The 22,470-nt window shown below is 37.9% G+C and overlaps 1 protein-coding gene across 1 annotated transcript; it reads right to left on the minus strand.

Annotated features, from left to right (window-relative positions):
• Window positions 1-123: 123 nt before the first annotated feature.
• dvl3a (dishevelled segment polarity protein 3a) lies at window positions 124-22,121 on the minus strand. The gene is made up of 15 exons (XM_067454167.1): window positions 21,550-22,121; window positions 17,377-17,446; window positions 15,342-15,460; window positions 15,123-15,238; window positions 14,868-15,009; window positions 13,358-13,451; window positions 12,356-12,425; window positions 11,992-12,131; window positions 11,841-11,917; window positions 11,694-11,761; window positions 10,033-10,182; window positions 8,683-8,814; window positions 7,759-7,926; window positions 5,205-5,408; window positions 124-1,106 (listed from the first exon to the last, which is right to left on the minus strand). The coding sequence occupies exons 1-15, from the start codon at window positions 21,708-21,710 to the stop codon at window positions 775-777; spliced, it is 2,043 nt and encodes a 680-aa protein (XP_067310268.1). The 5' UTR covers window positions 21,711-22,121; the 3' UTR covers window positions 124-774.
• Window positions 22,122-22,470: the final 349 nt, after the last annotated feature.

A 22,470-nucleotide genomic window follows, 5' to 3' on the forward strand; every position in this document is an offset into this window, starting at 1 on the left:
AACAATAAAAGCAGATGTGGACGGACACACAAACACAGAAACATCTGGAATCCAGATGAAGAGACTTCACATTCCACAAGCTGAAACCATAAAACACACACAGACACATATGTACTCCAAGCATGTCACAATAAAACTATATTTATAAATTAAAAAAAGAAATCTCCTTAACATGGTACTTCAAAAATTCTCCCAATACAATATTGCTGACAAACACTGAAAAATATATTCTCAGTAAAAACAATTTCCATGAATAATGAAATATCTGCAAGAGACATTTACTGAGAGTAAAAATGTAAAAAGGCCAAAAAAGTTAAGAACCTCCTAATATGCGCTAAAACAGGGCAGATGACGACAGAAAGTTATCTTCAAACGTTGGCATTTATGTCCTTGGTTGGACTACATTCACCTTGAATCCTCACCCATATAGTGTTGTAACTAAATCCCATTCAATTATTGCTATTTCTCTCAAAATCTCTTTTTTTTGTCCATAAGAGAAAATCTTTCTATTTTCTCAAATAACACATTTCCCAACTATTTAGAGGTGATTTTGCACATCATTTAGTAAAACGTCTTAATTGTAAGCAGGAACTGATGCTTGCCTATGCTTTAGTAGACTAATTTCTAAGACCTAATTAAAGTTGGGGCTCACAAGCTATTGATTTTTAGGTCAGCACTAATCCTAATTCTAATCGTTTGCACTAATCGGCCACATTTTTTGTAATCCATAAGGCAAAAAATAGTTTGGGCACTTCTGCTTGCAGTCATGCAAAGTCACATGATGTCAACGAAGAACTCCCCGTTGGCTGTGTTGCACGAGCGACGGGAGCCCGTGAGTTCGGGGGGAATGTTGGTGAGATGGCGGCCGGACGGCGACCCCGGGCCGGCTCGTGCAGATCCCTGCTTCAGGCTGTAGCTGTGAGATCGTGAGCTTCGCACGCTGCCCTCGCTGGGTGGCGCCGCCACCGAGCGCTCACTGGGGGCTCTGTCTCTGCGGAAGTCAAACTCGTGAGCGTCGCCCATTTCGCTTCCGCCTCCTAACCTGAAGTCTCCAGCTGCGGTTTTCCCCTCAGTCCTGCTCCAGCTGCAGTTTGAACCGCTGCTCCCTATGGACAGCAATGTTAACTCAAGTGAGACACTACTTCATTGAATTGTGGCTGCACAATATTAGTAAAAAGTTTAATTGCAGTATTTCGTTTTTTCTGCCATGTTTATTGTGATACAGTGCCTTGCGAAAGTATTCGGCCCCCTTGAACTTTGTGACCTTTTGCCACATTTCAGGCTTCAAACATAATGATATGAAACATAAAACATAAAACAATGATATTTTTTGTGAAGAAACAACAAAAAGTGGGACACAATCATGAAGTGGAACGAAATGTATTGGATATTTCAAACTTTTTTAACAAATCCAAAACTGAAAAATTGAGTGTGCAAAATTATTCGGCCCCCTTAAGTTAATACTTTGTAGCGCCACCTTTTGCTGCGATTACAGCTGTAAGTCACTTGGGGTATGTCTCTATCAGTTTTGCACATCGAGAGACTGGAATTTTTGCCCATTCCTCCTTGCAGAACAGCTCGAGCTCAGTGAGGTTGGATGGAGAGTGTTTGTGAACAGCAGTTTTCAGTTCTTTCCACAGATTCTCGATTGGATTCAGGTCTGGACTTTGACTTGGCCATTCTAACACCTGGATATGTTTATTTTTTAACCATTCCATTGTAGATTTTGCTTTATGTTTTAGATCATTGTCTTGTTGGAAGACAAATCTCCGTCCCAGTCTCAGGTCTTTTGCAGACTCCATCAGGTTTTCTGGTCCTGTATTTGGCTCCATCCATCTTCCAATCAATTTTAACCATATTCCTTGTCCCTGCTGAAGAAAAGCAGGCCCAAACCATGTTGCTGCCACCACCATGTTTGACAGTTGGGATGGTGTGTTCAGGGTGATGAGCTGTGTTGCTTAATTTGGTTTCATCTGACCAGAGCACCTTCTTCCACATGTTTGGTGTGTCTCCCAGGTGGCTTGTGGCAAACTTTAAACGAAATGGCTTTCTTCTTGCCACTCTTCCATAAAGGCCAGATTTGTGCAGTATACGACTGATTGTTGTCCTATGGACAGAGTCTCCCACCTCAGCTGTAGTACTCTGCACTTCATCCAGAGTGATCATGGGCCTCTTGGCTGCATCTCTGATCAGTCTTCTCCTTGTATGAGCTGAAAGTTTAGAGGGACGGCCAGGTCTTGGTAGATTTGCAGTGGTCTGATACTCCTTCCATTTCAATATTATCACTTGCATAGTGCCCCTTGGGATGTTTTAAGCTTGGGAAATCTTTTTGTATCCAAATTCGGCTTTAAACTTCTCCACAACAGTATCTCGGACCTGCCTGGTGTGTTCCTTGTTCTTCATGATGCTCTCTGCACTTTAAACGGACCTCTGAGACTATCACAGTGCAGGTGCATTTATACGGAGACTTGATTACACACAGGTAGAGTCTATTTATCATCATTAGTCATTTAGGTCAACATTGGATCATTCAGAGACCCTCACTGAACTTCTGGAGAGAGTTTGCTGCACTGAAAGTAAAGGGGTCGAATAATTTTGCACACTTAATTTTTCAGTTTTTGATTTGTTTAAAAAGTTTGAAATATCCAATACATTTTGTTCCACTTCATGATTATGTCCCACTTGTTGATTCTTCACAAAAAATTACAGTTTTATATCTTTATGTTTGAAGCCTGAAATGTGGCAAAAGGTCGCAAAGTTCAAGGGGCCGAATACTTTCGCAAGGCACTGTATGAAAAAAAAAACAGGATGTTTCATCAGATGACTTGAAAAGCTCTATTTGGAAAAGAATCATAGAATGATTGGGTTGATTTTGGAGGGGAGTGCATCTGCATAGAAAAAAAAACAAAGTTGAAAAATTTATGCAAAATTCTTTCAGGTCTGAATGATTTGAGAGAAAAAAATCTAGTTTTCAAAGGCCATGTTCACATTGTTTTTGACTAATTCAATTCAGTGATTCATGCACATATGTCACTCAGCGCGGCCTTGCACTTCAGAGAGCTTTATTCGGGCCATTCAAATTCTGATTTTGGCTGCCTCTGAAACCATAGATATTAGACTCCCGAAGTGCAAGTAAATAGGCTACACTAGGAATCTGTTATTATTGAAAAACAAAACGAAGTTCACTTTTAAATAAAGACTTTTTTGCACAAGACACAGACATGCGCGCATATATAGCCTCTCTCACTCATGCTGCTTTTTATTTTAATTTTATTTTTACTAATTAACATATGAGATTAAATAAAAAATATTATAGGCTAATATTTAAACATAGCCTAATTAAATAGGCTATGTTTTCTTTAACCTATGGTGACAAAGTTGCCGGCGCATTCTGATGGAATTGTCCTTTATGGCAGCGGATATAACTCACAATCCAATATACATTTTTAGCCATACAGATGTGCAAGACATAAATATAAACTATAAACTGTCTACTTTTATTTGTGTACACTCACAAAGGTCATTGATTCAGAGAACGGATTATTTTGCATGCACTCACTCCAAAAGCTGTCTTCATATCAAAAAATTATTTTGTTTATTAAATGCAATGTTTTTAGTTTTAAAAGCATTTCTAAATTCAGTTCATATTTCTAACAAACGAAATTCGAAGCCAAAATAAAGGGGAAAAAAACAAAACTGAGTTACCACCATGCAAATTCAAACATTTTGTTCTTTTAATTTTAATTTATGCGTGGAGAACACGCCTGTATGTCTCCTTCCATTAAAAATAATGGCTATTGCAGTGCTGAGGTATACATAAATTTACCAACATAGGTTGCTTACTTTTTGGAATTACTTTCATGAGGGAAAAAAACTTTTATTTTAATTGAAACATTCATTGAACATAATTTAAGCGTCAAAATGTGCACTCTGCAGTTACACACTTCTTGAACCCAATGCTGTTTAACAGAATATACGATTTTTTTATATTATTTTAAACATAAACATAAAATCCACATAAACAGCAATTGTTCGTCATTATAGATCCCCTTTAATGTAGCTACCCCTAGGCCTCGCACATCACATTCGCACAGGACCCTTTCACAGAGCGTGACGCGATAAAGACTGAACGCAAACTGATTGCTTGCCTTTAGCTTATTCACACCTGCACGATAGGTTGTACTGACTGAGAATACATTTTTCCTCATGTATGCATCTCGTAGGTTTCTCCATTTCCCATTCGCCTGCTGCACAACATACAACAGCAAATTAAGATAAATAAAGTTTGCTACTGCACAAAAACCATCATGGATTGCATGCAATAATTTCAGACAGCAATTTAAAGTGGATAATGTGGACCCAGGAGAAGCTACAGGACTGTGAAGCATAAGGGGTGTTGATGGACTCGATCTACTCCATCTGTGTTTGATCATCGCTCTGAATCTGATCTGGAAAGAGTCTTTCACAAAAACATGATTTTCTCAGCTTTTTTTCCAAAATGTTGCTTTTTTTAAAATGAAACTTACCCATATTCAAGTGTTGATATAAAAAGGAATGCATGAAGCTAAAGTAAATTTGTGCTTTTGTTTAAAAGAAGATGGTCCGCTCTTTATTTTGATATATTGCACGCTCAGATATTTACTAAACTAATTTTTCTATGGGCTATTACATTTTTATGAAAATTGTCAAAAACCCTGGCAGGGGCTGGCAACTTTTTTTTTTAAATGCTGGCGGGGAAAGAGTTAAGGGTACTGCCCCAGTGACAAGATGTTTTATATGTGGTACGATGTGGTACAATTTTAACACCCCCCTTCTCTGTGTACCCATAACTTACCCCGAAAATTAGAGGGAAGTGATGGGTGAATAACATTGATGAAGAAGCACCCAACTCTGTTCGCAAGCCTAAACTTGACAAACTGTGAACTTCTCAAATATAAATGGTTGCCTGAAATGTTCATCAGCGATTAACAAAGATGTTCCAGGAACATGTACTCAGTGAAATCAGGTTCACCATAAAGGAGGCGAGCCGTTTTGAGACTCTGAAACACTGCATACTGAACAACATGTTGTTTGCACTTTACTTTTTAAACTGGTAGCACATGTACTTACTTAATAAAAATCGTTTTAACAAACTGCACTAAACCATATCACAATAATGATTTTATTTCGATATATAACATGCAGCATGATTTGAGGTTGCTCACCTTCGCTGTGCTGGCTGCCTGCGCTGCCTCCGCCTGCTTCAGAGTAGCTGTGAGCTGCATCTGGATGGGAATGGGCTGTTGGGTACTGGTAAGGGAACGCGGCGGGCCAGGGAGCTTCGGCGGGGTGAAGCAAGGGAGCTAGAGTGTCCTGATCAGATGCCCCGCTGGAGCCGTCATGGTCATGTAGAGAGAGATGGGCCATGTCTACAACGAAACGTTCACGTTGATAAGAGTGTGTCCGCACAAAGCCAAACTGAATGTATGACGGCAACTTTCACAGGGACAGATGGAAGTGCTGGGCCATGAATAGGTTGTTTAGCTCTGGTGAGCTTGAAATATAATTTTCCATTGTACTGACAAGCCTACACTAAACATAGCAGTAGAATATTTATATAGCTACATAAACAGAAAAGGATCTTTTTTATAAATTCAACATCTGGAATAACAAATCAAATTCAAAAACAGTGGTTTAAAATCCCCTACTAGCTTACAATGAAAGAATCTACTTGTTTTCATTAAATATACAATGGACAGGTAATGAATGTAAACTGTGTTATTTCATTGTGTTAAAAGATTAGTTCAGCTCAAAATTGTCATTATTTAATACAAGATATATTGATCATCCGAACCCAAATGACTCTTTCTTCTGTGGAGCACGAAAAGGCATGTTTGAATCTGCATCACCAGAAGGTGAGAGAGATCAGTCTGATTGGCTGTTCAGCTTAGATAAACGAATGTGACGAAAACAAGCAACCAGTCAAGAGGGCACGGACAGAAAGCTCTGCATATTTTATATTTTTATCTTAAGCGGAGCATTCCAATACACAAATATTTTCATAACAACATGGCAATCTGGAATGAAGAGTGAGGACCCACTGATTAGTATTCAAAATTGTGAGCAAGTGCTGCTTTGTTAACAGTTTGTATATCACAGTCTTACAGTGCATCCTAAATTGTGCACTGTCTGAGAAGATTCTACATTTGAATTCGAACTTACTTTGCGACTATTAAAACTATATATAGTATACATACATCTATATAGTATAGACCCTGAATAGTCGTAGATTCGATGCATCGATATGCGGAGCCAGATTCGACCAATGATCTCTTCGATCTTCCGGTCGAATCTTCGCGGATGTTATGAAACGAGGATCATACCGTTTTATACCGCCCTTTAAGGGCGCTGGACTTTCAACACATTCAATGAGTGTACACACACCAGTGGCGGCATTCGGTGCCTGTACGCGGCGACTTAGGAAGATCAAGAAGAGCACCATTTCAAGGTTTTATATTAAATGTATATTTATATAAATACATTTTATATACAATTATTTTAAATTATTTATATAAAGATACCGGAGACGCTGAGTTTCGCGTCTGTTTTCGACCCCCTTTAGGCACAGTCGGCTTAAGAATGTGCATGTAAACGCATACAGTGTTCTTTTCCTCTCTTGGCAGGTATTTTTTTTAGATTTATTTATCAAAATGTTCTTTTATATATTTGTGTGATGTTCTGTATTTCGATCGCATCAGTTGGCAGGCAGTTTTGGTCGCTTTATTAAAAGTTGTTGCTTTGTGCAGTGTGTAAAGGAAAATAAAAATAGTTTTACTTTCCTGCTGATTAGTCTAGAGTAGACTGGAGAGTTATTTCCACTAACATGCTTTTTGACAGTTGTCTTTGTGGTGTGTTGCGGTGTGTTGACTTTAAAAAAAAAAAAGCGCAACGTCATCCATAGGGTTCCGAAGAGCAGTTTCGAAGCGTAAAGTAGAGACGACTTTTGCCATCTTGGCAGCGCATCGTCCCATGTCACACCCGTATACAGAAAATGGGCAAAGAGGCAGGATCTGGGTGGAGCTTAGGTGACGCAATGTCTAACAGACAGCGGATAAATGGCTATACACCGGTCACTCAGTGACCACGCCTTAATTATGCAGAACTTTAAGGCTTTATATAATGTAAACAAATGAGCTATACAAAAATTCATCCCCTCACAGTTGTTATGAAGTTGCTATTACAAAATTAGCTGTATAGACCAAAACCACAATTTGTACCAGGCTGTAAACATGTTTTTCTGCAATAAAGTTGGGAATTTTAACATGGGGCTCAATGAGATTCTGCTCCCTTCTGGAGCCTGTCTCTAGTGGCCAGTGGATGAATTGCAGTTTAAGTTATTTTTGTATTGGTTTCAACAGAAAATAGTGGAGGTTGCCGCTTGAGCATAACCTTTTGGCAACGTGACGCGACACAATAGTTGGCTTTTGTCTGTGCTAATAAGCTGAAAAAAAGGTCCAGACAGGACTTTGTGAGAGGATTTCAATTTAAAGCTAAAGCGCTCAGATGGCAAGTCACATGTTGCATATTTACGCCATAGGACCACTTTTATGATGCTTTTTCAATTCTTCTGAGCCCATGGTCACGGTATGGTTTTATTGTCTGGCAAAGAACAGCTCAGAGATCTATATTTTATAGCCTGGTCCACAGAAGAATGAAAGACATAAGGGTTTGGAACAACAGACATTTTTTTTGCTAAGCTGTAGTTATAAAAGTACTTACTGCCAGAAAGATCTCCAAAGATGTAGTAGCACTGCTCCGAGAAGGTGATTTTGTTGACAGTGTGGCGGATGAAGCCGGCCTTCAGCAGATTGCTGGCGTACTTGCGTGCTTCACGGCGATCTGCAAAGCCCTCCACGTGATGAAACAGCCAGTCAACCACATCAGAGCCTAAAAACCAACACATGCACCAATTACTATATACAGCGGCTCTGTAAAGTAGTTTGCTCACGTTTATTTTAAAGTCGTGATAAGATGGAAGTAGCAGATCTTTTTCTTTCGTATTATTCTATATGTATATATAGTATATCCGGGTATGACAAATATTGTTGAAAAAGAAAAAAATAATTAGGGGAGGGACTTGATTCTGTGCATTGGTTGTTGACTGGATTTTGAGATGTGGGTGCTGCAATATAAAATGATTGTAAACTTGCAGTTGATTTTGGAGGGACAGGCTTCAAACGGAATACTGAAAGTATTGCAGTGCTTGTCTTGTTGCTATGTATATTGTAATTATTATTTATTGTATGGAATGTTGCAGTGTTCATTATAAATGATTTTATCCGTGCACACATTTTTTTTTTTTAATTCAGCCCGTATAATTTTTCATCAATAATATTAAAATTAATTCCCCATGACATCATCTGAAATGTACCTCTGTTGCAAGGGCGAGTCAATAAGGTTTCAGCAGCCTGCCACTCACATGAAATCACAGCAATTAGCAAACGGACAGCGATCAAATGATCCAATCAATTCCTAAAGGACATAATCAAGTCCCGCCCTGCATTTTTCTCTCGTTTGAAAAGCTGTTTCACTTGGAAGATTGTCACAGTAGGGAAGAAAAGACAAAACATTTGTTTCATGTGGACTTAAAAAAATACAAGGATTAACTACTACAAACAAACTTTATATTAAGTGAGTCTTGACCTATGAAAGCATTGGCTATAGTGATCTTCAGCCACATTCTGTCTCGAACTTCCAGTCCTGAGTCAGGACAGGCCATTGCTTTTGCAACTGTTGCCATGTCGCTGTGGACGGACAGGTGGTAGTCATCAAATCCTGCGAGGAGAACAACACACAGTTTACAAAAGCATCTGCCTGGTGGCGAGAAACCTAGACCTCCCACATTCTATGTTACTTCACAGTTGCTGAGGTGTTTCTTTTTTTAAAAGTCATACTAGCATACTCAATGTAAACACAAAACATAATTATATTCCTATACAATTCAATATTTTACAACATTAATAATAATAATAATAGACTTTATTTATAACGCACGTTTTATTCCAAAGAATCTCAAAGTGCAACAAAGGGAAAAAATAAAAAAATGAATAACAAGTAAAAATATAAAATAATAAAAACATTCAACCATTGAATTACAACTACATAAAATATTCAAGTTAAATATAGTTATATATAGAATATTTTGTCATCTATTATGACAAAATATTCTAACAAGATAATAATTTGAGGTATCGCTCAAGTCTGTAACATAAATATTGTGTGATGAATTACACGCCAAAATGTAGGGGTCTGTTCAAAGCCCTAAGCATAAGCAATAATAATAATAATAGTGAAGCCTTAAAGGAATAGTTCACCCAAAAGAACAAATTAAAAAAAATTAATTACTCCCCTCATGTCATTCCAAACCCATTCATCGTCAGAACACAAATTAAGATTTTTGATTTTTTTTCAGAAGAGGAAATCTGAGAACTTTCTGTCCCTCCATCGATAGGTCTACACAACTGAAACTTTGACACTCCATAAAAACATTGTAATACTAATCCATATGAATTGAACGGTTTAGTCAATTTTCTGAGAAACAATCTTTTTATATGATGAACAGATTTAGGTCATGGTAAATGCAAGCTTAAGTATGTTCACTTGGCGTGCAAGAACCAGCGAGGTTCATTCTTATGTTACGCAGCACGCTTGAACCAATGAGATTCGGTTGCGCTTCTGTTTATGTTTGCTGATCAATGCTTATATGTGAATAAAAGACTAAATTCAATCTGATCATCATATAAAGTGATCGAGTCTCCTCAGAAAATGTGGACTAAACCGCTCAATTCTTATGGATTCGTTTTATGACTTTTTACAGCGTCAAAGTGGTATTTGCATAGAAATAAAAAATATCTTAATTTGTGTTGGGTTTGAAACAACATGAAGGTGAGTAGTTAATGACAGAATATTCATTTTTTGGGTGAACTAACCTTTTAAAGATTTCAAAGCTGTGTGCAATAACATCTGGAGGAGAGTGAACAGCAGATGTCTTACTCTCAGTCTCTGGGATGGAGCTGGAGATGGAAGAACTGGTGGAGGTGACCGTGCTCATGGAAGGACTCATGCCGTAGGGAGGATAGACACCTGTCATGGCTGCCGTATGAGACACCCAGGCTGCAGGGTCGATGGGTCGGATGGGTTCACCTGGTACAGAAGGCAACAAGTACTCAACAAAGCTATACAGAACAGGTGAGTTTGAGTTAATTTTTACAAAAATCCTTAACAATACAAGATGACAGAACTATTCAAACCTTACTGTTTAAACTACCACAATACACTGTAATGATTGTATGAGAAAGAAAAAAAATCTATTGTACTTAGTGTAAACATGTTAAAGTACCAATGAAATTTGAGAGAAATTAAGAGAAATTGTCTTATGCTCACCAATGCTGCATTAATTTGATCAAAAATACAGTTAAAACTAATATTGTGAAATATTATTACAATTAAAAAATAACTGTTTTCTATGTTAAAGGGGTGAATTGAGAAATCAACTTTCCCTTGAGCTTTTGATATATAAAAGGTCATGATAATATAAGATTATCCTGTAAATTTCAGAGCTGAAAACTTTTCCTTTAGTCAAAGAAAAGCTTTTTTAGATACCAGGCCCAGAAAATGATTGTGAGCTTCATCCTTACGTCAACGCACGACAAAACACACCTCTAACAGAACGTGTAATTCAGTAGCCCGCCCACTGACTCATGGAGCTGTTCGGATCACTAGCCAGCAGCAATAAACACGTGGAAGAAGATAGGAAGATATTGTGGAAGAACAGTCGCTGCATAAGCTTCCTTCGGATCATAATATTAGGAATGTGTGAGACTTCATTTTTTTTAATGAAGTCCCAGCTCACGTCGGAAACACTGTGTACGTGTGTTCGCTTCATTTCACCACTGTATCGTTTGTAAACATGTCTCAAGGGCTGGATTTGCAGACACAATGTTGTGCCTTCGATTGGATCTGACATGAATGGTGCAACAAACTTATGTGAGTAAAACGTCTTTTTTATATGTAATAGTACTAGTCCCGGGGCTGTACCAGACCAAAACATATACGTCCGTCGGCAGAAATTCATCCTTGATCTGGGTGGGGACGTGTGCGAGCGCGCGGTTCGCGCTTATATCGGCCGATCGTGCGGGTACGGGCCATGTAATACAATCGCAGGTGGATGAGAAATAAATCATTGTGTTTGTTTGATAAAGACAAGTTGCAGTTGCCGCTTTCAAAATAATCTCTCCCTCATGTGAACTGAACTGACAGGGGCTAGATATGACAGCAGAGCTGAAGCTCATTAAATATGCAAATCTTCTTCAATACTAGCCGTGGGCGTTTACTTCAAAGTCTCCAGTGCGGCACGCCCATCAAAACCCAGCGTTCAGGAGAGAGCCTCAAAACCAGTGTAGAAAATAGCCTATTAGTTATTAGTTATGTTTTTGAATGTAAAAACCACACGAACGTCAACAATACAACAATATAAAAAATGGAAAAAGCCAGCTCTTGACACTTTTAATACACTTTAATATGTAATTTATCCTTGCTGAATAAAAGTATTTTTTCGTTTAAAAAAAAAAAAAACATTCTTAAAATCTGAATCCAAACTCCTGAAATTGTATATTATGTGTAAATGATGCAAGAGGGGCAAATTGAACACTCACTCCTCGGCAAAGCAAAGCAACTGTTAGGGTTTGGGTCCCAGCATTTGGCCACAGTAAGTGACACGGGTCTGCAAAAAAAGTGCAGTTGTTAACACACTTTTGTTGATCAGCTAAACATGAATGAGAATGTTTTGTAATATGACTCACCCAGGCTTATGTACAATCTCCCTCAGCACTCGTACGGCATCATCGTTGCACATGTTCTCAAAGTTGATGTCATTCACCTATGAGAGGAAACGGTGATATGAACTGACACAACCAGATTCCTAACCTAAACAAGTCTTCATCCAATCCTCACCTGCAGCAGCATGTCACCAGGCTCGATCCGCCCATCGGCTGCCACTGCTCCGCCTTTCATTATGGAGCCAATGTAGATGCCCCCATCGCCTCGCTCGTTACTCTGACCAACGATACTGATGCCCAGGAAGTTATACTTCTCTAAATGAGGTAAAGCGAGAGAGGGTTCAGGCAACTTTAATCATTTGTCTTTTTGCACATCTGTAATAACAAGTAGTCTTTGGGCAGGAAAAATGTATTTGCTTAAAATAATGTAAAAATAATGAAAAAAATTATATGCCCTTAATAATTTTAAGGTGCTTGAGGCTGCTGTATTGTGAATACACTTTTAATTAAAAAGCATCAAAACCATACAATGCACTCACCCATATTTAAAGTGACAGTGATGATATTCAGCGACATAGTGGAGTCAGTGATGCTACTGAAAGATGAAGACTGAGGAAAGAGAGAGAGAGAGAGAGAGAGAGAGAGAGAGAGAGAGAGAGAGAGAGAGAGAGAGAGAGAGAGTCAGTGTTAAAATATATTTTATTTGCTATTTGACACTTAACTCTTTCCCAGTCACCTTTTTTTATTATTTTTTTATTAAAAAAGGACTATTGATTTTATTTTATTTTTATTTTTTAAATAAAACTTTCTTGGCTGAAAAATGTGGCATGTATTTAAAAAAAGTATTAAAAAAAATCTAGCTTTTTGTTTTCACATTTTTTCTTTTTTTAAATCAACACACCTTAATGTGAGTTTCATAAAAATAAAAATAAAAATAAAATAAAAACGAAAATGCTGAAATTGCATTTTTGAGTCCAGCTGTTCAAAGCTTTAAAGGTGCCATGTGTAAAAATTGAGGTAAAAATATCCAATAAATGACCTACACGCATCAAAAGAATGAGAAGAAATAAGGGTGATGATGTCATAAAAAAAATGTCAAGTTATAGTGCTGCAGAGATATCAACCTTAATTAGCAGTAGCATTACTAGCCCCGGCCCGACAGGTATCGTAATACCAGTCCAATAGTGCACCTTTAAGAGTCCTATTCCTCTTCCTGCCTCGACATTTCATTCGGTAAGTTTTATTTCATTCGGTAACTCTATACACGTGTGAGATTGGCCCGACCAGAGTTTGGCTTTTAGAGCTCAGTGTATTGAGAGTTGCTAGACGACACTCGCGGCAGATTAGACAGATTAAACATTAGACAGATCGCGGCAGGTTATTTACAAGTGCATAAGCAATGCTTTTATCGCTCGTTTCTGCTTCTTTTTTGATCCACAGATTCTCTACTTTTATATGTAGGAGCGCCCCTACCATCTAACAGTGAAAACATGGATTGCCAATGGCAGGGATAGAGTTAAGAGTTCTGTCCATGGTCTCACCCTCTCAATTTGCTGGGCTTTGGGTCTGCGCCTCCGCCGGCGATGTCGTCTCATTAGCCTCGATGAGCCACTTTGCTCCGTAACACTGCTAAAACTGAGAAACAATAGTCAGAGATACAGAGATTACATTAGCATTTCATTTTGTTTCGAGTCAAAGAGAATGTGAAACATTATTGATTATTTAAGATAAAAAGACACTAAAGAACTGCAAAAACTATGATGTGTTAAACCCAATTTATAATTCTGCGTCGAGTGTACGCCGTAGCTACGTCATAGGCTGTGTTGCATACGTAGCCTACGAAGAACCCTGACGTGCAGCTCTCCAAAAATGTAACAACACGACGATTCTACATGAATCGCAAGTGCTGTGATTGGTCTGCCAGGACCCCTCCATCAGGGATACACATGCTCCCTCTGCATGTGTAACTGCTCGTCCACACGGACAAGGACGCAGAAGTAAAATGAAAACGGACGCGTAGCAAATGGCGTAGAGGGTACGGCACAAGGGGGAAGTATACAGCCTTTAGATTACCCAAATATTTAATTTCTGTCATTAATTCACCCTTGTCTATCCTAAACATTCGTTTATCTTCTATGACTCCAATGAAAGTTCACCAAACATTTGAAATGTCATAAAAATCCATAAAAGGATAGTAAAACTAATCTATATGAATTGAGCAGTTTAATCCAAGTTTTCTGAAGAAGAGACACAGTTGCTTAATGTAGGATTTTATTCATATGTAAACATACAAACACACACACACACACACACACACACACAACATAAATATATATATATATATATATATATAAAGCACATAAAATATGTTAAATAGAAGCTCAAACATGATTGCTTGAGGAGGAAGAACTATTGAGTTTTTTCTAACTTGTCAAGCAAGCCAGTGTTAATTTAGATTTATTAATAATTTATGTGAAGTTTTCAGTTTTGTTTTATTTTTGCTTTAATTCAATTACCAAAAATGCAATGTTAAGCTGTGGAAACATGTTTATGCTTCTGCAAGAATCAACTATGTTTGTTTTTGAACGCCCAGCCAGTACAATTTAGTTGACATTTATCATAATTTGAGGGTTATAAATTTTGGTGGAATGGACTCTCTATGGAATCTCTCAATCTTTCATTAAAATTTTTGAGGATGAATGAAAGTCTAAGAGGTTTGAAATGACATGATGTGTGATTAAATTATACACTAAATATTTTTTTTTGCATCTCTAAATTGTATTATTAAAAGTAAATGTATTACCACATAACAACCACTACAGGTGCTTTTGAGAAAGAACCAGCTTTCCATTCGACATTCAACCCATCGACACCTTTAATCTACATTTACTTTAAACAATTTCCTAAATTTACACAAACTATATTTATGATTGCCCACATTTGCTTGTCAAAGTGCTCAAGTCTGAACTCTGAAAAACCACTGGGGCTCACTGTGATTGTAATCATATTGAGCGCACTGGTTTGGGAACGAACAAATGCTGTGAGACTAACCGGCTGGTGGAGCCGTCATCCGAGTCAAAACAGCTGCTTGATTCCAGTTCACTGCTCATGAGGGAAGAACGGCTGTCACAGATGTCATAACCTCCCAGATCCATGCCTCTGCCTCCCCGTGAGAAGCCATTCTGCCTTCCTCCTACAGAGACCAACATGAATTATCACTGTGTTGATTTGTGTTTAATTGTTCAGATTCATAAATATGAATAATTATTTTACTGATACAAAGACATGCGGTGAGCCGACACATACCAGAGTGCTCATGTGAATGTTTCCTGCGCGATCTGTCCCTCTCCCTCCGGTGTGACACCACTGAATCCGTCTCAGTCTCATCATCCACACCATGCCGGCTGCCTGCAGCCTTTGGACTGAAAAGGTTAAAAATTACAGAAACAAAAAGACTGTGAGAACAAGTTCCTTATTTTGAGTTTTACTGCCAACCTGTTATACGATATGATCATTTGTACTTACTGGAAGGACGGTGGTCTGGAATCTCCAATGCCTTGGCTTCTCTCGTAAGATGGTGGCTGCTCTGACTGACACTCTGCCACTGAACATCCATCTGAGTGGGAGCCGTCTGATGACACCAGCTTATTAACACACACAAAAGAAGTTCACTGTAACCTGAAGTAGTTATGCATGAACTAATTCATGGTTAAACATGGTTTCTGCTTATCAGAAATGCTTCTAATGGGGCGCAACAATGTTGGTTCATATCTCACATCCTCTTGTACTCTCAATATAAAAACATATTACAATACCCTAAAAATCATATATTGAGCGAAAAGCTTACTATAATGTGGTTCCAGATCCAAGAGAACTTTTACTATGACTGGACAAGCAACTTTTAAAAAAATAATAAGAGCAATAAGAACAGCAAAATGAGCTGAATGTGAAGTGGGAAATGAAAGAAAATGCTTTTTAAATATCTAATTTATAAGACGTGTCAAGATCTTAGTGTATTCTTTGTATTCCTTTTTTTTACCATTTCCAACAAAAAGTTTAAAATTAATGACTCTAAAAATGACAGATGGACATGTTGCCATCCAAGGCCACTCCCAACAGTCTGCAATGGATACGCGCGAGTCAAATACCGCCTCTTGCTTTAGTAGGAAATACTATTTAGCAAACTTCTAGTCATAATAGTGTAGACTTCAAAGAGTAAATGTTTAGCAGGAGTGAGTTATTTGCTCATATATTATATCTAGTAAATAATCCGGTGCGTTGTAGGCAGTGGCTAAAAACTAAACTTCATAAGAATCGTAAATATGGAGAGAACACCGCAACGGAAAATCAGCGGTAAAGGCAAGACCGTCAGCTGATTCTCTTCTCTCCGGTGGCTAAGTGACACAGACCCGCCTCCTCTTACTTGCTTCGGCTGAATAGTGCTTATATTATGCATAATTGTACTAATTCCCACAGGTTTCGTGCTCGCACCAAAAGCTTATGCACCACTGATCTATAGAAGTCCAGCGCTCAAGCCGCCTCTCAGTCTCAAGCAGCTTGTGAGTCACAAGTACCAAAATGAGTGGCTTACTGCATTTAAACTGATTAATTATAACTTTAACTGTAAGCATTAATCTGCATTTCATTTTTATAATGTAGACTATCCAGTATTATTTTACATTTGATTTCTTTAATTTCTGTAGCATTTCTTACCTGAATACGTTTAAAGAGTAGACGATACATTTTCAGTGATAAACATACTCTTATAATAACTGCTCTGTTAATAACTCTCTGTCGATCTGACTGTCCGGCGGGGATACAAAAATGCAGAAGAATAATTAGTAGTTTTCACAAAAGCCCTGGAACTGTCAAACACATAATCCAGCAGACCTTTGCTGACAAATAAACTTGAATTTCTCGATCCAGGTAGTTTGTTTGTATTCAATGCAATGCCAGCTTCTGTGGCCTTTTTAATAGTGAGAAAAATATGTATGGTTAAACCATATTGGGTTTTTACTGTTATATTTTTTTCTAAATCTATATTTGGTTTAACTTTGTTAAACTTCTTTAAAATAGCTAACTGAATTAAAAAAAAAAGATTCTCACATGGTTAAAACCAGCATAATGTAATAAAACATACTTCAATGATTAAGAGTTTGGACAGAACGAACATGTTGGTGGATCTTCTCCTAGTATCAAAAACTTGTGTCATCCTGGAATGGCCTATTCCGCAATGGCTATGAACAATCTGGTCCCGTCGGTTTCAGATTTGTTATAAACTTTTAATATAATCCTTAATATAAACTTTAAATATATATGAGAACCTCATGAAACAAAGCCTTTGCTGCATTCCAAAGTCTTTGATTAGCTGCAGACACTGAAGTGAACCTTAAGCAGGAATGACTGGCAGCCTCTTTGAAAAATACAAATACAGCAATGTCAGCACTCAAGAGGACCGGGAATAGGCTGAATTAAAAGGCTGATCTATTATGCAAGGAGCACCAGGGAATTAAGTTGCAGGGCTGGGCTGGATGGGATGTGTGTGCATTTCTGTTCTCACCCAGCAAATCACACGGCCATTGTAACAGGGAAGCTTTGCATTGTCGTCTGTGATTTCCTCCTTGACCACCCTGCAGAAACACAAGAAACAGAGAAAAACAATCAGAACTGACATGTCTTATTTTCCAACCACAGTCTGTGTGAAGTGTAAGAAAGGAAGATCAGCTTTAGAGATCCCCAGAGTATCTGGGAATAAATTAGAATACATAAATGAGACAATGCCATTAGATGAAAGAAAGGACGGGATCAGAAATGCATAAATCAGATAAGCATGCACACACACACACACACACACACACACACACACACACACACACACACACACACACACACGTGCTCACAGAACACACAAAAGGACTGAACACATGGAAGAGCTGAGGGAGACTCCACCAGATAACTCATGAATTCAAACTTATTTCAGATTTACAATGAAATTTACCACTAAAAAATCTGCTTGTTTAAATGCTCATATGTAAGACAAGTACAAGCTAACAATCAACAAGATTGAAATGCGACATCCAAATCAAACCAATAATAATTTAGACTCGCCCATCAATTGTTAAAATGAAAAGATTCAAACAATTAGCCTATCCTTATTTACATCAATCTTATTTGTGTAAAGTAAAACATTCTGAAATGTTGTGACAACATCTAGAGCATAACCAGATACATTTATAAATACTAAAGTAATATCCTTAACTTTTCCATTGTTTTCCAGGGCTGATTTCCCCTAAAGCATCGTAAGCCTAAGTATCTTTATGATCAACTTAGCTCACAATGCTTTTGAGAAAAGGCCCTGGTCAGAAATAATTCACAATTTTAACATTCCCGGATACTTCCAGGATTTCTGTGATTGTGGAAAAATCCCAAAGCTTTTTCTGTTGTATTTGAGCAGTTATTGCATAATTTCAATTTTTTATTTTAAGACTGAATTTTAAAGTATATATCTGCCCTGTAACTGGTTCCTTTTACATTTACATATTCAAAAGCACAATGTAGACATTTTCCATGTAGTCTCTCAGTCTGAATTAATTGATATATTATTGTGACTACACGTCACAACATTTGAAATTAATACTTTTATTCAGCAAGGATGCATTAAATGTTGTTCTGAACTTTCTATTCATCAAAGAATCCTGAAAAAATGTATCAGTTTCCAAAAAAATATTAAGCACAAAGCGGTTTCAACACTGATATTTTTTCTTGAGCAGCAAATCATCATATTAGAATGATTTCAGAAGGATCATGTAACACTGAACAAGGGAGTAATGATGCTGAATAGGGCTGTGCGATATTGAAGAAAAATGCGATATGCGTTATCTTGTTAAAAAATGCGATATTCGATACAATATTGCAATAGTGTGTAAAATCTATTTAAATTCTATTTAAAAAAAATATTTAAAAACTGGAAACGAAACCCATTTGCTTTTCACATTCTTTTTGGGAAAAGAAAGCATTGCTTCTGAAAGTGACCAGATGTGTTATAGAAAAAATTTGTCACAAATTGTTCCCGTTTCAGTGTGTGTCAGACAGCGCGAGACTGCAAATTATTGTTTTTCGTAAATTATTGCGTTTAATAACTCTTTTTAACATCAAGCAAGTCACATAAGTAACAGTAATGTGCCCAGTCTATTCTCCGCCCAATGTGTGACCTAAAACTTACACTTTTCACAATGTTGAAGTAGCCTATTAAAATCATTCTTATATTGCGAGCTATTGCGATATGCATATTGCGGTACATTTTTGATATTTCGATATATTGCACAGCGCTAATGCTGAACATTCAGCTTTGAATCACAGGAATAACACATTAAAATATATTTAATATTGAAAAACATTATTTTAAATTGTAATATTTCACAGTATTGCTGTTTTTTTCCTGTATTTTTACAGATGCTTAACATTTTAAATCCAGACTATTTCTTAATGATATACTACCCATTTGTAGCAAACTTTGTTTTGATGTACACACAGCACAAATCTTTCATTGATTCACAAACACTTCAATCAAATAACAGCATTTACAAATGTGTAAAAAGACTCTTTGTTGCGTTGACACTGACAGGCATATAAAAACAGCAATAGAGACAGATTCAATTGAGCTATTCCTTTCGATTTGGCAGAAATCGGAGCCTGTCCTTGAACGACGAACATCTTTAAGCTTTTAATGAACTTTTTTTGAAGGGGAGTTAAAGGGAGGGGAATGGGACGATCAAACTACGACATATTTCACTGGAAAAGGTTGTAAAGCTGCCAGTGCTGAAGCGATCAGGGCATTCCACAGTGACTGCCTGCAGTTGTTCCAAGTCAACATTCTTTCGCCTAATGAAACAGACAGACAGGACAAGAACACTAGCCAGCAATACAAATGTGACTGATTCACAAGCTAGTTTAAAGACACAGGCAACACTTTACATGAGGATTAACAGACCGAATTCATGCACTTCTAAATCTGGACACGAAAAACAATGAAAATCACTTCAACGTACATAAACTAGTGATCTGTTAAGCAGTATTGTAATAATGCCTGAGATACAAAGAAATGTCCAAAAATTTCAGACAACCTGAAATCCCATATTTATTGATTAATTAAAGGGATAGATCAACAAAAAAAGAAAAATCTGTCAGTAATTACTCACCCTCCTGTCAATCCCAAAAATGACAACTTTAATCAACAATCTCTTGTCTAAGATTGTGTAGTAAAGTCATTTTTTCGTGTGTATGTATGTGTGTGTGTGTGGGGGGGGGGGGGGGTGCATAAAAAGTATTCTCGCCGCTTTGTAAAGTGGTAATTAAATTACTGTCTATGGAGGGGTCAGGGAGTTCTCACAATATCTTCATTTGTGTTCTGAAGACAAACTAAGGTCTAACATGTTTAGAATGACATGAGGGTGAATAATTAATGACATAATTAAACATTTTGGGTGAACTAACTAACCATTTAACTTCCATGGCCTTGTGATTATTGACAAATTATTTTATTTATAAATCATTTTAGAGATGAACTGGCCAAATTTGAACTGATATATTGAATGGTCATACTGCAATATACATGTCTCCAATAAGACATTTCACACACTGCCTGGCAACTTGTGGCAAGCAAACTACATACAACCGCTCACACAAAAGGAAATATATTTTTTAAATATCACAAAGCTTGAAAAAAAAGTATTCCCTAACTAATTTCCAGGCCAGTACATCGCTTTTATTTTACTATTTTGCCAACACCAGTTCCAGATGTGATACGTATAGTGTACAAGGCCTGCTTTTTGGTTCCCATGTTAATGAAGGCCCAAATAAGAGGTCAAAGAGTTCACAGCAACTCCAAAGGCTTTTAAAGTATGTAAACGTTGAGAAGAATATGGCTAACTACTAAATACATGACATAAATAAATCCAATTAAACGCACCCAAAATAACATGAACGCAACTCGAATGGTACAAAAAATAATAATTTAGGGTACGTTCGGGTTTTGGGGACACATATGGCCGTAAAGCCGCGCATGCGCACTGCACATTCAAACAGATTCTACTGTACTCCTCTGATGTGCTTTTGAATCGGCGTGGAAAATTCCTCAAGGTGTTAGTTAAACCGGCTACTTTCGGCGACACTCGATCTTAATTTTTTTGACACGAAGGTACTTTATGGGAAACAAAGAAAATACTTTAGGAACCGGATCTGAGCACAATTAAGCGTAAAGAAGAAACCCCAAAACCACGAGTGCTTTTTGTGTAGTCATGGTAATTTAGTCTGACGCTGATGAAACATTTAAGAAGGACTTACTGAACAACTCCGTCCTGGGATACTTTGACTGTGCTCTCCAACCATTCACATAACTAACTACACCCAAGCTCGTGCCGTCAGGCCAAAAGCCATATTTGAGAGTATTCCAGTCTTAAAATGGATGCCGTCGTCAATTGAACAGGACCTAACACTCACCCCTGCTGAACTCCGCGCGCGCGCGCACACACACACACACACACACTGTACATTTGAGTCCTTTCACACAGAAAGCCAACACAACTAATATATTATATCAGCCAGCCACTGAGGGATCATGGCAGTTGATCCGTGATCCAAACAAGAGGAGAAAGCGTGTGAAGAGCTGGAATTGTACGTTAAACCCGAGAAAACATGCACAAGAGCTAAGAAAACTAATGTATAGTAGGCTCACCCAAAGTCATCGTCCATAGATTTAAAGAAAAACTTGTAGTTTGGTTTCTTGAGAGCATTTTTCAGGTCCAAAAGAGTGACCCTTTCGGCAGGGATGGGCAGTTTGACCAGGTATGGAGTTTCCTGGTCGTCGAGATGGTAGATAACTTTAGTCTCCCCCATTGCAGACCGCTGGGGAGAAGTGAACGGCGGTCATCCAGCGCAGGGGCTCCCCTGGTGCCCCTCCAGAATGGGCTTTTGCTCGCTTTCACCCGCCAGTTGACTTTTTTGCTAATCCCGTTCGTTCGTTCTTTCTTTCTTTCCTTCCTTGCTTTCCTCCGGAGTTCCCAGGAATCTTCTGTATCAGCGCAAATATTCCATGAGCTGACTGGTTTAAATGGCGATTACTGATCCATACTCTTATTTCACTCTATCCCGCCAGTTGAGAACAGAGAATAATCCGTGAAATGTGTGATAAAGTGGATTATTTTGGTTAGGAATGCCGTGGCTACTCGGAGAGCTTCCCTGTGCTCTCCTTAGAGGGTTTTGTATTGCTTTCATTGACGCCGACTGCCCGGGGAAACGTGCTCCTCCTAGCGGAGAGGGGTGGTAGGTGTGAAAACAGTTACGTGGGGTCATGATTCTTCTGAACGGATGCCATTTGGAGAGAAACGAGAATACGCCTAATTATATTTCTGGATGTCTAATATTAACCGATATTGCATAGATACAGCCATAAAAACATGACTTGGCCTGTGTTCAGTTAGGGGTAAACTGTGTCACTGAAGCACATGAAATAGAACATAGGCCTAATGCATGATTCCCCCCCCCATAATTATTACTGCATTATCTCATTCTAAAGTCTTTCCTTTACCATATCAGTAACACTAGCATACAATAAGGTATTATTTATTGACATTAGTTAATGCATTAATAACATAAA

Source organism: Pseudorasbora parva, chromosome 9 (assembly GCF_024679245.1).
Source record: "Pseudorasbora parva isolate DD20220531a chromosome 9, ASM2467924v1, whole genome shotgun sequence".
NCBI lineage: Eukaryota > Metazoa > Chordata > Actinopteri > Cypriniformes > Gobionidae > Pseudorasbora > Pseudorasbora parva.